This window comes from Ovis canadensis, chromosome 4, assembly GCF_042477335.2.
Source record: "Ovis canadensis isolate MfBH-ARS-UI-01 breed Bighorn chromosome 4, ARS-UI_OviCan_v2, whole genome shotgun sequence".
Classification (NCBI taxonomy): Eukaryota; Metazoa; Chordata; class Mammalia; order Artiodactyla; family Bovidae; genus Ovis; species Ovis canadensis.
In genome coordinates, this window is record NC_091248.1 from 120148762 (window position 1) to 120162078 (window position 13317).

At 43.5% G+C, this 13317-nt stretch overlaps 1 protein-coding gene and 1 non-coding gene across 2 annotated transcripts in view; one reads left to right on the forward strand and one right to left on the reverse strand.

Moving 5' to 3' along the window:
• Positions 1–13317, forward strand: part of LOC138439575 (probable maltase-glucoamylase 2) — a 96100-nt gene that overhangs the window by 41856 nt on the left and 40927 nt on the right. The window contains exons 22-27 of the mRNA XM_069588598.1: positions 878–927; positions 6677–6844; positions 8292–8447; positions 9760–9897; positions 9952–10041; positions 13107–13261. Of these exons, the coding sequence (XP_069444699.1) occupies positions 878–927; positions 6677–6844; positions 8292–8447; positions 9760–9897; positions 9952–10041; positions 13107–13261 (757 nt within the window). The remainder of the gene's footprint in view (positions 1–877; positions 928–6676; positions 6845–8291; positions 8448–9759; positions 9898–9951; positions 10042–13106; positions 13262–13317) is intronic.
• Positions 7487–7558, reverse strand: TRNAG-CCC (transfer RNA glycine (anticodon CCC)). The gene has a single exon. It is a non-coding gene; the product is annotated as a tRNA-Gly (tRNA).

A 13317-nucleotide genomic window follows, 5' to 3' on the forward strand; every position in this document is an offset into this window, starting at 1 on the left:
CCTACATAGAATTAGCATTTATTAATAGTTCTTGGCTATTTATTATTGGGCCATGTGCAGGGCCTAAACTTTCCAGGTGACTCTGTGGGTAAAGATCCCACCTGCAAATGCAGGAGATAGAAGTGAGGCAGGTGCAATCCCTGGGTCGAGAAGATCCCCTGGAGGAGGGCATGGCAACCCACTCCACTATTCTTACCCAGAGTATCCCATGGACAGAGGAGCCTGGTGAGGTACAATCCATAGGGTCACAGAGTCAGACACGACTGAAGTGACTTAGCACACAAGACATAGCTGTTGCCCTTGACGAAGTCCTGGTCCAGAGAGAGGGAGGGCATGTAGATAACTACAAATGCAAGTCAGAATGTTTTTTTTTTTTAAATTATTTGTTTATTTATCGTATTGTTTATTTTTGGCTGTGCTGGGCTTTTTCTCTTGTGACAAACAAGGGCTACTCTCTAGCTGTGGTGCATGGCTTCTCGTTGCAGTGGAGCACAGGCAACAGGGCACGTGGGCTTCAGCAGTTGCGGCTCCCAGGCTCTAGAGCACAGGCTTAGCAGTTGCGGTGGCATGTGGGACCTTCAGGAACCAAGGATTGAACTCAGATCTCCTGCACTGGCAAGCACATTCTTTACCACTGAGCCACCAGGGAAGCCCCCAAAATGCTTTAAATGCTGACAAAATGGTTCCAACTATGCCGTGGAGTTCAGAGGAGGGAGTAGTTACTGGCGCCTGGAGTAGGCCAGGAGAGTCTGCAAAAAAAACAGGTAGAACTCGGGGGAGCAGAGCTAGTTGGCAGAGGCGTTCCAGGGGAGAGAAGAGGATGCCCAACTGTTCTGCTTCCTGTAGTAACTGGCCCTCCTCCATCTTTCTCTTTCAGATGCTGTAACTGAAAATAATTATATTCTGTATAATTTTTCCATCACCTCTGTAAGTACTGTTTTGGGGGGAACCCACAGGGCATGCTCTTTTTTGTGACTGCTTTTTTGAGTTTTGGGTTTTCTGGAGTTGCTTGCCTTTGTGGGCAGTGCCTCATTGCCACAGTCCCAGGAAGGATTAGCATTAAAATGAAAAATTTTAATCTGAGTTAGAAACATTAACCGATAGAAAATCAGCATGAGTTTGGTGAAGAAGTTGTCTGTTTTTCTGAAAAAAAAAAAAAAAATCATTGTTTTTGAGTTTTATATGATGAGTCTGGGCTTCCAAGATGTACCCTTATTTGAGAGAGTATAAGTGGGTGGGGGTGTGGATGGGGCGTGATGAGGTATGCCTTTTGAAGTTGTTCCATCAAGGAACTTCCTTTCTAGCCCCTAAAGCTTGGCCTTGGGCACAGGTATTATGGGGTGGTTTTGAGAGATTGGGAGATACAGTGCATTACTTGCTGGGTGTCTGCTTCCCAAGGGGACCAAGAGGAAGAATGGCAGTAAGGCTGGAAGGGGATGGGAGCACCCTGAATTGGTTTTCTTAGATGTCTGTTTGTGCATGGGCAGAACTTTCCTGTGTGGGACTCTCACTCCCTTATTCCTTCTTTCTTTTAAATTCATATTGCCTTTTATTTTTTAAATATTTATTTATTTGGCTGCATTTGGCCCTAGTTGCCATGCACGGGCTTAGTTGCTCCATGGCATGTGGGATCTTAGTTCCCTGACCAGGAATCAAGCCCACATCCCTTGTATTCTAAAACAGATTCTTAATAACTGGGCCACCAGGGAAGTCCCATGTGCTGAGTTACTCAGTCTTGTCTGACTCTTTGCGACCCCATGGACTCTAGCCCACCAGACTCCACTGTCCATGGGGATTCTCCAGATGAGAATACTGGAGTGGGTTGTCATGCCCTCCTCCGGGGGATCTTCCCAACTCAGGGATCGAACCCAGGTCTCCTGCATTGCAGGTGGATTCTTTACCACCTGAGCCACAGGGAAGTCTGGGAAGTCCATTATTGCTTTTTAAATGATACTTTTTGTATTGACATAATTATAGGGCCCCATTTTATAAGAAATAATACAGAGTTCCCTTGTACTCTTTACCCAGTTCCCCCTAATTGGAACATCTTATAAGACTATAGTACAATTTTACAACAAGAATATTGACATCTATACTATTGAAAGATTGTTGCTGAGCTGTGAAAGACTCTGGGATTCTTGGCCTCTAGAGGAGAGGAATTCAATCCGGGGCCAATTCGAGGCTTGATCACGCAGAGCTTTTGTGTATTAAAGTTTTATTAAAGTATAAAAGGGTGACAATATACAGCCTTGATGTACTTCTTTTCCTATTTGGAACCAGTCTGTTGTTCCATGTCCAATTCTAACTGTTGCTTCCTGACCTGTGTACAGATTTCTCAAGAGGCAGGTCAGGTGGCCTGGTATTTCCATCTCTTTCAGAATTTTCCACAGTTTATTGTGATTGACACGGTCAAAGGCTTTGGCATAGTCAATAAAGCAGAAATAGATGTATTTCTGGAACTCTCTTGCTTTTTCCATGATCCAGTGGACGTTGGCAATTTGATCTCTGGTTCCTCTGCCTTTCCTAAAACCAGCTTGAACATCAGAAAGCTCATGGTTCACGTGAACTTTGGGATTGCAATGAAAACTGACCTTTTCCAGTCCTGTGGCCACTGCTGAGTTTTCCAAATTGGCTGGCATATTGAGTGTAGCACTTTCACAGAATCATCTTTCAGGATTTGAAACAGCTCAACTGGAATTCCATCACCTCCACTAGCTTTGTTCCTAGTGATACTTTCTAAGGCCCACTTAACTTCACATTCCAGGATGTCTGGCTCTAGATGAGTGATCATACCATCGTGATTATCTGGGTCGTGAAAATCTTTTTTGTACAGTTTTTCTGTGTATTCTTGCCACCTCTTCTTAAGGAGTACGTGAAGGCTGTATATTGTCACCCTGCTTATTTAACTTCTATGCAGAGTACATCATGAGAAATGCTGGACTGGAAGAAACACAGGCTGGAATCAAGATTGCTGGGAGAAATATCAATAACCTCAGATATACAGATGACACCACCCTTATGGCAGGAAGTGAAGAGGAACTAAAAAGCCTCTTGATGAAAGTGAAAGTGGAGAGTGAAAAAGTTGGCTTAAAGCTCAACATTCAGAAAACGAAGATCATGGCATCCCGTCCCATCACTTCATGGGAAATAGATGGGGAAACAGTGTTAGACTTTATTTTTTGGGGCTCCAAAATCACTGCAGATGGTAATTGCAGCCATGAAATTAAAAGACACTTACTCCTTGGAAGAAAAGTTATGACCAACCTAGATAGCATATTCAAAAGCAGAGACATTACTTTGCCGACTAAGGTCCGTCTAGTCAAGGCTATGGTTTTTCCTGTGGTCATGTATGGATGTGAGAGCTGGACTGTGAAGAAGGCTGAGCGCCGAAGAATTGATGCTTTTGAACTGTGGTGTTGGAGAAGACTCCTGAGAGTCCCTTGGACTGCAAGGAGATCCAACCAGTCCATTCTGAAGGAGATCAGCCCTGGGATTTCTTTGGAAGGAATGATGCTAAAGCTGAAACTCCAGTACTTTGGCCACCTCATGTGAAGAGTTGACTCATTGGAAAAAACTCTGATGCTGGGAGGGATTGGGGGCAGGAGGAGAATGGGACAACAGAGGATGAGATGGCTGGATGGTATTACTGACTTGATGGACGTGAGTCTGAGTGAACTCTGGGAGTTGGTGATGGACAGGGAGGCCTGGTCTGCTGCGATTCATGGGGTGGCAAAGAGTCGGACACGACTGAGCGACTGAACTGAACTGAAAGTATAAAAGAGATAGAGAAAGCTTCTGACATAGATATCAGAAGGGAGTAGAAAGAGTGCTGCCCTCCCACCCCCGCTAGTCTTTAGCAGGGAGTTATATAGCTACTAGCATTCTGCTAATTAGAGAAAGGAAATGTGTCAAAACTCAGAGAGTGGCACCAGGCCCCTCACACACAACATGTATTTTGAGATAACATTGGCGCAGGTGAGTCATCCCAGGCCATAAAATGATTGACATGAATCTTGAAGAAAGTCAGGTTTTCAAGCAAATACATAGTCTCATTAACATAACTTAAGACAACATTTGCATGAGTAAAACACGCTGGTTTGTCAAGTTGGTTCTGAGTCTTAGGCAGAACCAACTTGAAGAAAGACAGAGTCTAGGGTAAATACATAGTTCATTAACATAGCTTAAGAAAAACATTTCCACAAGAAAAATTGCATTGGTTAGCTCAAGATTTAAGAAAAGTCAAGTTCAGGTGGAACCAGGTGTTGTCATGGCAACACAGAATTTTAAGAGAAACCTCCTTTTAATTTTGTATATATAGAGAGACAGAAAAATGTCTGACACTTGCAGCCTATTTCCTCTGTTTGGAGACCCCTAGCCTTCGTGCATGTTACCCTCTCACTATCAAGCTGCAGAATATTTCCATGGCCAAGAGGAACCCTCCTGTTGTCCAACCTACTTGCCTCCACTTGCCCCAAGCCTCAACCTCATCCTTAGTTCTTGGAAACCACTAGTTTGCTCTCTATTTCTAAAATTTTGTCCTTTCAAAAATGTTATGTAAATGTAATCATACAGCATGCAGCCTTGGGGACTGGCTTTTTAAATTCAACATGATTTCCTCAAAATTCATCCAAGCTTTTCCATGACAAAAGTCAGTTCATTTTTATTGCTGGGCAGCATTCCAAGATATGTTTAACTATGCCCTTAAGTAAGGGCATCTGGGAGCATTTCCAGTCATGGGTTATTACAGATAAGGCTGCTAGGAACAGATTTTTATGTGAACACAAGTTTTCAATTGTCTGGGATAAATGCTCAAGCGTGCAGTTGCTGGGTATTATGTAAGTATATGTTTAGTTTTATAAGAAACTGCCGAATTCTTTTTCAGAATGGCTATACTGTTTTACATTTCCATGACCAATGTATGCCACCTGTTTCTCTGCATTGTAACCAGCATTTGATGTTGTCACATAAAAAAAAAAGATTAGCCATTTTGATAAAGGTGTAGTGATAGCTCTGGAGAAGGCAATGGCATCCCACCCCAGTACTCTTGCCTGGAAAATCCCATGGACGGAGGAGCCTGGTAGGCTGCGGTCCATGGGGTCGCTAAGAGTCAGACACGACTGAGCGACTTCCCTTTCACTTTTCACTTTCAGGCATTGGAGAAGGAAATGGCAACCCACTCCAGTGTTCTTGCCTGGAGAATCCCAGGGACGGGGGAGCCTGGTAGGCTGCCATCTATGGGGTCACACAGTCAGACACGACTGAAGCAACTTAGCAGCAGCAGCAGTGATAGCTCACTGTGGTTTCAATTTGTATTTCTCTGGCATTTAATGATGTTGACCATCTTTTCATGTATCTTTTCATTAGCCAGCTGTATACTCTCTAAGATAAAATGTTCCAGTTCTTTTGTGCATTTTCTAATTGGCTTGTTTAACTTATTTTTCTGTTCAGCTTTGAGAGTTCCCTTCTTGGCTACATGGTTTGTAATTTTTTTTTTTTTCTTTCAGTCTGTAGGCTGCTCTTTTCATCTTCTTCACAGTCTTTCTCAGAGGAAAAACTTTTGATTTTCACGGGTCTAATTTATCATTTTTCCCATTTCATTTATGGATCATGTTTTTGGTGTCTAGTATAAGAACTCTTTATAGTTCTTCAATACTTCTCATTTTTTTCCTAAAATTTTTATTGTTCTGCCCTTTATATTTAAGTTTATTACCTATTTTGAGTTAATTTTTTTAGATTAAATTTAAAAGAAAATTTTGGGCCACACTGCAGGTCTTGCGGGACTTTATTTCTCTGATCAGGGACCGAATCCAGGCCATGACAGTGAACGCACCAAGTCCTAACCATTAGGCCACCAGGGAACTGCCAATTTTGAGTTAATTTTTATATAAGACATGAGGTTTAGGTTGAATTTTGCGTTTTGCCTATGGATGTCCTATTGCTCCAGCATCATCTGTTGAAAAGGCTGTCCTTTCTCCATTACATTACTTGTGTAAAAAAATCATTTGGACATGTATCTGTGGGATGCTTAATTTTTTTAAACATCCAAGTGTCCCTTTTTTTCTTCAGTCATCGGTTCTACATTCTTTGTCACAGCTCAACTTTGTCCCTTTTGAACTGTAGTTCCCTGGATAGGTTTTCTACATTATCTTGGCTTTAGGCTCCTCATCTGAAGAACAGGGATCATTAGAGCCTCAACCTCCTAGTTTGCTGTGAGAATTGAATGAGATGATACATGTGAAATGCTTAGCACAAGGTCTGGCACACAGTGAACATTCATAAATTTTAGCTATCACCATTATCATTAAAAGAAAAAATAATTATTTGGGCATGATTTTGTATGTGTATGAATGTGTGTATCTTTGCATGCCTATGGGTCTCTTGTTGTATGTGTGGCATCTTGCCCGTTTGATAATTCCATGGTTTCAGCAACATATTTTCTGAGTAATAGAATCAATAAAGAATCAGTAAACTAAAACAAGTACATAATATTACTAAAAGATTACTTAAAGACTGTTACAAGTCTTACTTGAAAAATTCCCTGGGGATGACCACCCAGCACCATTTCGAACCTCAGAGGTAAAGGATCTCTTGGGATCTCAGAAAGATATGGAATGGTATTTGGACACAATCAGAATGAGATATACCTGGTCTCTAAACTGACTTCTTTTCCCCACAGAACCGTCTACAGGCAACGATTATACATGCTAATTATACAGACCCTGACAAACTCACATTTACAGATATCATGATATTGGGAATGGACAAGGAACCTACTAATTTTACTGTCTCCCTAAATGATGCTACCACCTCCATTTCAAACGTTGTCTACACAGAATCAACAAAGGTGGGATATTGTTCCTTGCTGGGGTGCCCCTGTCAACAGCCCTTGCCTGAGCTCCTGACAGCCAGCTTGTTCTTGCTCTGTTGACTTTGGGTGGGCACAGAGACAATTGGCTTTCTGGGGAACCAGGGGGAGAATGTAGAAGGAGAAATCTGTGCATGCTTGATATGGACCCTGGAGCTTTGTTTGCGTTGGGACTCTGAGGCAGGCAGTAGGAGCTGATACCCTTGAAGAAGGCAGTTCTTCTCTGGGCTATTTAAAAGTAGATGTGCTAATGTCAGATGTGATAGAGAAAATATGATTCAGTACATTGGCCTCGTTCTGGAGAATATTGACATCTGTGTTCTCTCATTCACATTAAGGACTTTCTTTGAGACACAGTTGCTATTTTTCCTTTCTGTTCTAAACTGTTTTTATACAATTGCAGATAATGAGAATTTAATCAAACACAAGGAGTTTTTATTCTTTTTGTTCTTACGGAATGTTTCCCTTACACGATAATCTTTGAAAAAGAAAAATCCCAATCGTTAGTTAACATTTCAAGCACTGGGAAATTCACTGTTCCTTACAGCAGACCTCTTTTTAATTTTAATTTTATTTTTTAAAGCTTCTTTTGGCCGCACAGTGTAGCATGCATGATCTTAGTTCCCTGATGGGGGATCGAACCCTTGCCCCCTGCATTGGGAGTGCAGAATCTAACCACTGGACCACCAGGGAACTCCCTGCCCCCTTCCACTTTGACAACACATATAGAAAAGGACAAGAGCTTGCTTTATAGGATTAGGCAGAATAGGGTTCTAATCCTAGCTCTGCTGAGCCCTAGCTGTGAGATCTTGAGCAAAACAGTAAACCTCTCTGAACCTCAGAGTTCTGATCTGTAAAACTGAGATACTTGTATTATATTGAATGTATTATAATATTATATATAATGTATTTTTATTTATATATTATAATATTATATATAATACATTATATATATAGTACTACTGACTCTAATATATATAGTAAATATATTATTATTCATAGCATAGGATGGTTTTATAGGACTCAGAGACAATGCATATGAAGTGGTTATCACAGTACTTGACAGACTCAGTAAAGTTTAGCTCTCTAAACTGCCATTGTTAGTAAAATGTCTGAGCACCGTACCCAGGGGGCAATGAATCTGAAATGCCCGCCCTGCCTGTGACCTGTGTTCCTTAACGTGACTGAAGCTCATTCAACTCAATATCCCACATTGGCTCCATGAGATCAGAAAGGTCTGGAGGAAGTCAGATTCATTTTCCTGACAGAGAGGTCGAAAGACCCAGAGGAGAAAAAAGAAGGTTACGAATTTTCCTCACCAAAGCGGTGTTGGTCAAAGGGCTGGTTTCCCCGGTCCAGACTACATGACCATCCAGGCAGCTGCGCCTCGTCTCGTGTGTCATCACGGCACTTTCTCTTTCCTCAGGTGGTGAACATCACTGACCTCAAGGGACTGGTACTGGGACAAGCATTCTCCATTCAGTGGGATCTGCCGGTCAGTGACCTGCAGAAGTTCAACTGCTTTCCTGAGCAGCCCGCTGTCTCCGAGGAGAGTTGCAGGGAGCGGGGGTGCCTTTGGGAGGTAAGGGCCAGGAGCAGATTGCCTCAGTGAGCAGGAAGCTGTAAAAAGTGTCCCACAGGTAATTGGGCACCCAGCAAACACTTTACAAATGTTGGTAGATTAAGCTGTAATCATCCTCAGGAAGCAAATGACGCTATGGCAGCTGATAAGGTGTTTTTATCAGCTGCATGTGATAGGTGATCAGTGTTTCATTCAGAGATCTGCATGAGGATCAACTCACCGACTCTCTCCTACAATCACACCATTTCAAATCCCACTTTGTTCTGAACATGGCTGTAATGCAGTGGGAATGCACTGAGTATTTTAAGTGATTTCCCCCGCCCCGCCCCCATCTATTGGAGAGTCCAAGCAGAAAGGTAAGGTAATGCTGTTTCTCTCCCTTTGAGAAATAGAGAGAATGAAGGCCAGAGAAAATCAGTGATCTCCTTGAGATCACAATAAGGGACAGCAAGGACATGGGGAACAGAGCCCTGCCTTAGGAGTCTTTCACGATTGGGTGAGGCCAGTGAGTGTGTGTGTGTGAGTGTGTGTGTGTGTGTGTGAGTGTGTGTGTGTTTTCTTTATTTTTATCTGTTTATTTGGTTGTGCCAGGTCTTAGCTGTGGCATGTGGGACCTTTAGCTGTGGCCTGTGGGACCTTTAGCTGTGGCCTGTGGGATCAGTTTCTCCGACCAGGGATCGAACCCAGACCCCCTGCATTGGGGTCTTAGCCACTGGACTACCAAGGAAGTCCCTGTGTATGTTTAAATGGATGTATTCATTTGCTAGGGCTGCCATAGCCAAGTACAACAAACTGGGTGACTTAGAACAACAGACATTTATTATCTCAGCGTCTGGAGCTGGAAGTCTGATATCAAACTGTCTACAGAGTTGGTGCTTTCTAGAGGCCAAGAGGGAAAATCTGTTTTGTGTCCCTTTCCTGGGTTCTGGTGGTTTGCTGGCAATCTGCAGTGTTCCTTGGTTTGTACAAACATCACCCTGACCTCTTCATCTTCACATGATGTTCTCCCCAGGTGCATGTCTGTGTCTCAGTTTCCCCTTTTACTAAGGACACTAGTCATATTGGCTAGCTCTGTCCCAATGACCTCATTCAACTTGATCACCTGCAAAGATCCTATTTCCAAACAAGGCACCAGGTACCTTCTTCACAGGTACCAGGGGTTAGGACTTACCATCGCTTTGGGGAATATAGTTCAACTCATAGCAATGGACGTAGGGTAAAAGACTGAGTCTGGTTTAACCACCTTCTTCTGTAATTAGAGTCTCGAAGCATCATGTCAGAGGCTGACCTTGACGTCCTCCTCTTGTTCCAGCCCACGACTGTTCCTGGGGTGCCCACCTGTTTCTATGACACCATCCCCAGTTATGCTGCCAGCAACATTCAGTACCTGCCTACGGGCATCACCGTAGATCTCACCCACCTGACAGCCTCGGAAGCTGCAGAAGCTACGGTGCCACTACCATCATCACGGGACAAGCTACCCCCACCTGCAGCCACAGCGAAGGCCGCCTCTGCCTCTGACACTCTCTCTGCAACCATCGGCTTTCTCCGCCTGAGTGTGATCTACCACACAGAGAACATGCTGCAGTTCAAGGTAATCCTGTGTCTCCATGGTTGGAATTCTTAGCTGACAGCTCCATGCAGTTGGAAGACATTGAAACATCTTTAATCCAAATCCCTCATTCTACAAGTGGGGCTGCTGAGGCCCCAAGAGGCGAAGATCAGAAAGTTAGGAGAGAGTTGGGGTGGGATGTAACCTTACAACACTGAGGGTGGTAATTTCTTATAATAGTGAGTGCTCTAAGTCATGAACATCCTTAAAGAGTCCTTCTTTAGCCCTGAGAAAAGTGTGTCTGCTGTGTGGTAAGTCATAAGTGGCAACAACCCACTTCTGACATCAGAGTTATTTCTCTAGCTGTGGTTCTTAAGCTTTAGCACCTGCACCTGTATCAGAATCACCTGCAGATCTTGTTAAAAGATGGCTGGCCTGACCCCCCAGAGTTTCCAACCTGAGGATCTGCACTGCTAGCAAGTTTCCAGGTGGTGCTGATGCTGTAAGTTAAGAGGCCACTCTTGGAGACCTACTCAGCTCAGTTCAGTTGCTCAGTCATGTCCAACTCTTTGTTGACCCCGTGGACTGCAGCACGCCAGGCTTCCCTGTCCATCACCAACTCCTGGAGCTTGCCCAAACTCATGTCCATCAAGCTGGTGATGCCATCCAACCATCTCATCCTCTGTCATCCCCTTCTCCTGCCTTCAATCTTTCCCAGCATCAGGCTCTTTTCCAATGAGTCAGTTCTTTGAATCAGGTGGCCAAAGTATTGGAGCTTCAGCTTTAACATCAGTCCTTCCAGTGAATAGTCAGGGTTGATCTCCTTTAGGATTGACTGATTTGATCTCTTTGCAGTCCAAGAGACTCTCAAGAGTCTTCTCTCTGCTCTAATAAAAATGCAGTCTGAACCATGGGTCTTCATTGCCACATGTGGGGTCTTTTGTTGTAGCACATGGACTCTCTAGTTGTGGTACAGGGGCTTAGTTCCATGACCAAGGAAGGAACCCACATCCCCTGCATTGCAAGGCAGATTCTTAACCACTGGACCACCAGGGAAGTCCCCACATGTTTTCTAATAACTATAGCTTTAAAAATATATTTGGAAAAAAATTAATGAAATTTATTTTAGTGACATTTTATTTAACCAGTATACTAAAATATTATCATATCACCATGTAATCCAAATACAATTTAACCATACTACGTCCTCAAAATCTGCTGTGTATTTTGTACTCATGCTGCTGCTGCTGCTGCTAAGTCGCTTCAGTCATGTCTGACTCTGTGCGACCCCATAGACAGCAGCCCACCAGGCTCCCCCATCCCTGGGATTCTCCAGGCAAGAACACTGGAGTGGGTTGCCATTCCCTTCTCCAATGCATGAAAGTGAAAAGTGAAAGTGAAGTCGCTCAGTTGTGTCCGACTCGTAGCAACCCCATGGACTGCAGCCTACCAGACTCCTCCGCCCCTGGGATTTTCCAGGCAAGAGTACTGGAGCAGGGTGCCACTGCCTTCTCCGATTTTGTACTCATAGTGAGTCTTGATTCAGACAGCACTTTCAAGTGCTTCATGGCCACATGTGGTTGGTACCTCCTTGGACAGGTCAGCTCTAGACTCTGCTTTTCACACTTTAGTGTTTAATGAGTCACCTCAGAGATCTTATGAAAATGAAGAGCCAGATTCAGAAAGTCTGGGGTGAGGCTGAGATTCTGTGGTCTTAACAAGTTCCCCGGCTGGTGGGGCAGAGGTTAAAGCATCTGCCTGCAATGTGGGAGACCTGGGTTTGATCCCTGGGTCAGGAAGATCCCCTGGAGAAGGAAATGACAACCCACTCCAGTATTCTTGCCTGAGAATCCCATGGACGGAGGAGCCTGGCAGGCTACAGTCCACGGGTCACAAAGAGTTGGACATGACTGAGCGACTTCACTTTCACTTTCTAACAAGTTTCCCGGTGATCCTGTTTAACATTGTGAAATATTGTGAAAGCTGCTTTTGACCTGACAAACACAATATTGAGAAGCAAAGCTTTAGAGAAAACTTGTCTGAAACAGGAGGTAAGGGGACAAGGGCACAAGAGAATAACAAAACCTGAGGACAGGACATAAACTGATTAGATCCAAATGGGTCCAAAATGGCAGACAAGTCAATTTCCACTAGACTTTGAGCCTCAATATAGGATCTTTGTAACACATAAGCATGCTAACTGACACACCCACAGGCACCATGACAATTCTGAGGCTGACTATAAAGGGCTGAAAAATGGGTGGTGGCTCAGTTCATGGAAATCCCTGCCCATTCCCTGAAATAGTTGGAATAACCCTCCCACTCATTAGCCCATGAAATTACCCAGCCCATAAAAACTAACCATGCCATATTTTGAGGTGGTTCTTGCCTTCTGAGGTGGCCCACACTCTGTCTGTGAAGCGTGTTTCTCTCTAAATAAATCCACTTCTTACCTATCAAGAAAAGAGACTTGTTTGAAGTGTAAAAAGTTGGCTAATAATATGATAAGGAAGAGGATGCTTGCTCATCCTGGCAATACTCCAGGGCCTCCAACAACACTCTTCTCTTGTCTCATTTTTCCCACACATTTTTCTCTAATTTTCCTACCTGTCAGGCAGAGAGGAGCAAGCAGTGGGTACAAGAGAGCCATCTTAGGGATGGAAAAACTGTTCAACATCTGGAAGTTCCCCCAGTAAGAAGATCTCAGTGTCCATAAGTAAATTCAATTCTCTAATTTCTAACATATACTCACATGCTAACACATAAGGTACTGTATACACATGCATGTTCCCATACCACACCCTCATAAACACACACACACATACATTCTATCCATGAGATTCTATACCCTTATATCACAAATTTTTTAGAAATGTCCTTGCTGGCTTTGAACAGGTCATATTGAGGCATTTTGGGAGTTCAGGCTCCATATTGGGCACAGTAGGTGTGTAGGCCTCACACCTGTTTGTTTCAGGATATTTGAGGCCTCCTGATATGATTCAGACCAGCCAGAAAATATGGAAACTGAATTGTATTTGATATAAGCTGGCACAAGGAATTGTAGGCCTGAGATTCCATGAAGAAGCTTCCTTCTCTCTTCTTGGCAGATCTATGATCCCACTAATAAAAGGTATGAGGTCCCAGTGCCTCTGAACACCCCTTCGTCTCCAGTGGGCTCCCCTGAAAACCGTCTGTATGATGTCAAGATTCGGAACAATCCTTTTGGGATCCAAATTCAAAGAAAAAGCTCCAGCACTGTGATGTAAGCACTCTTTATTTGGTTCTAATTAGAGTGGTTCTAGATCTAATTGTAGTGGC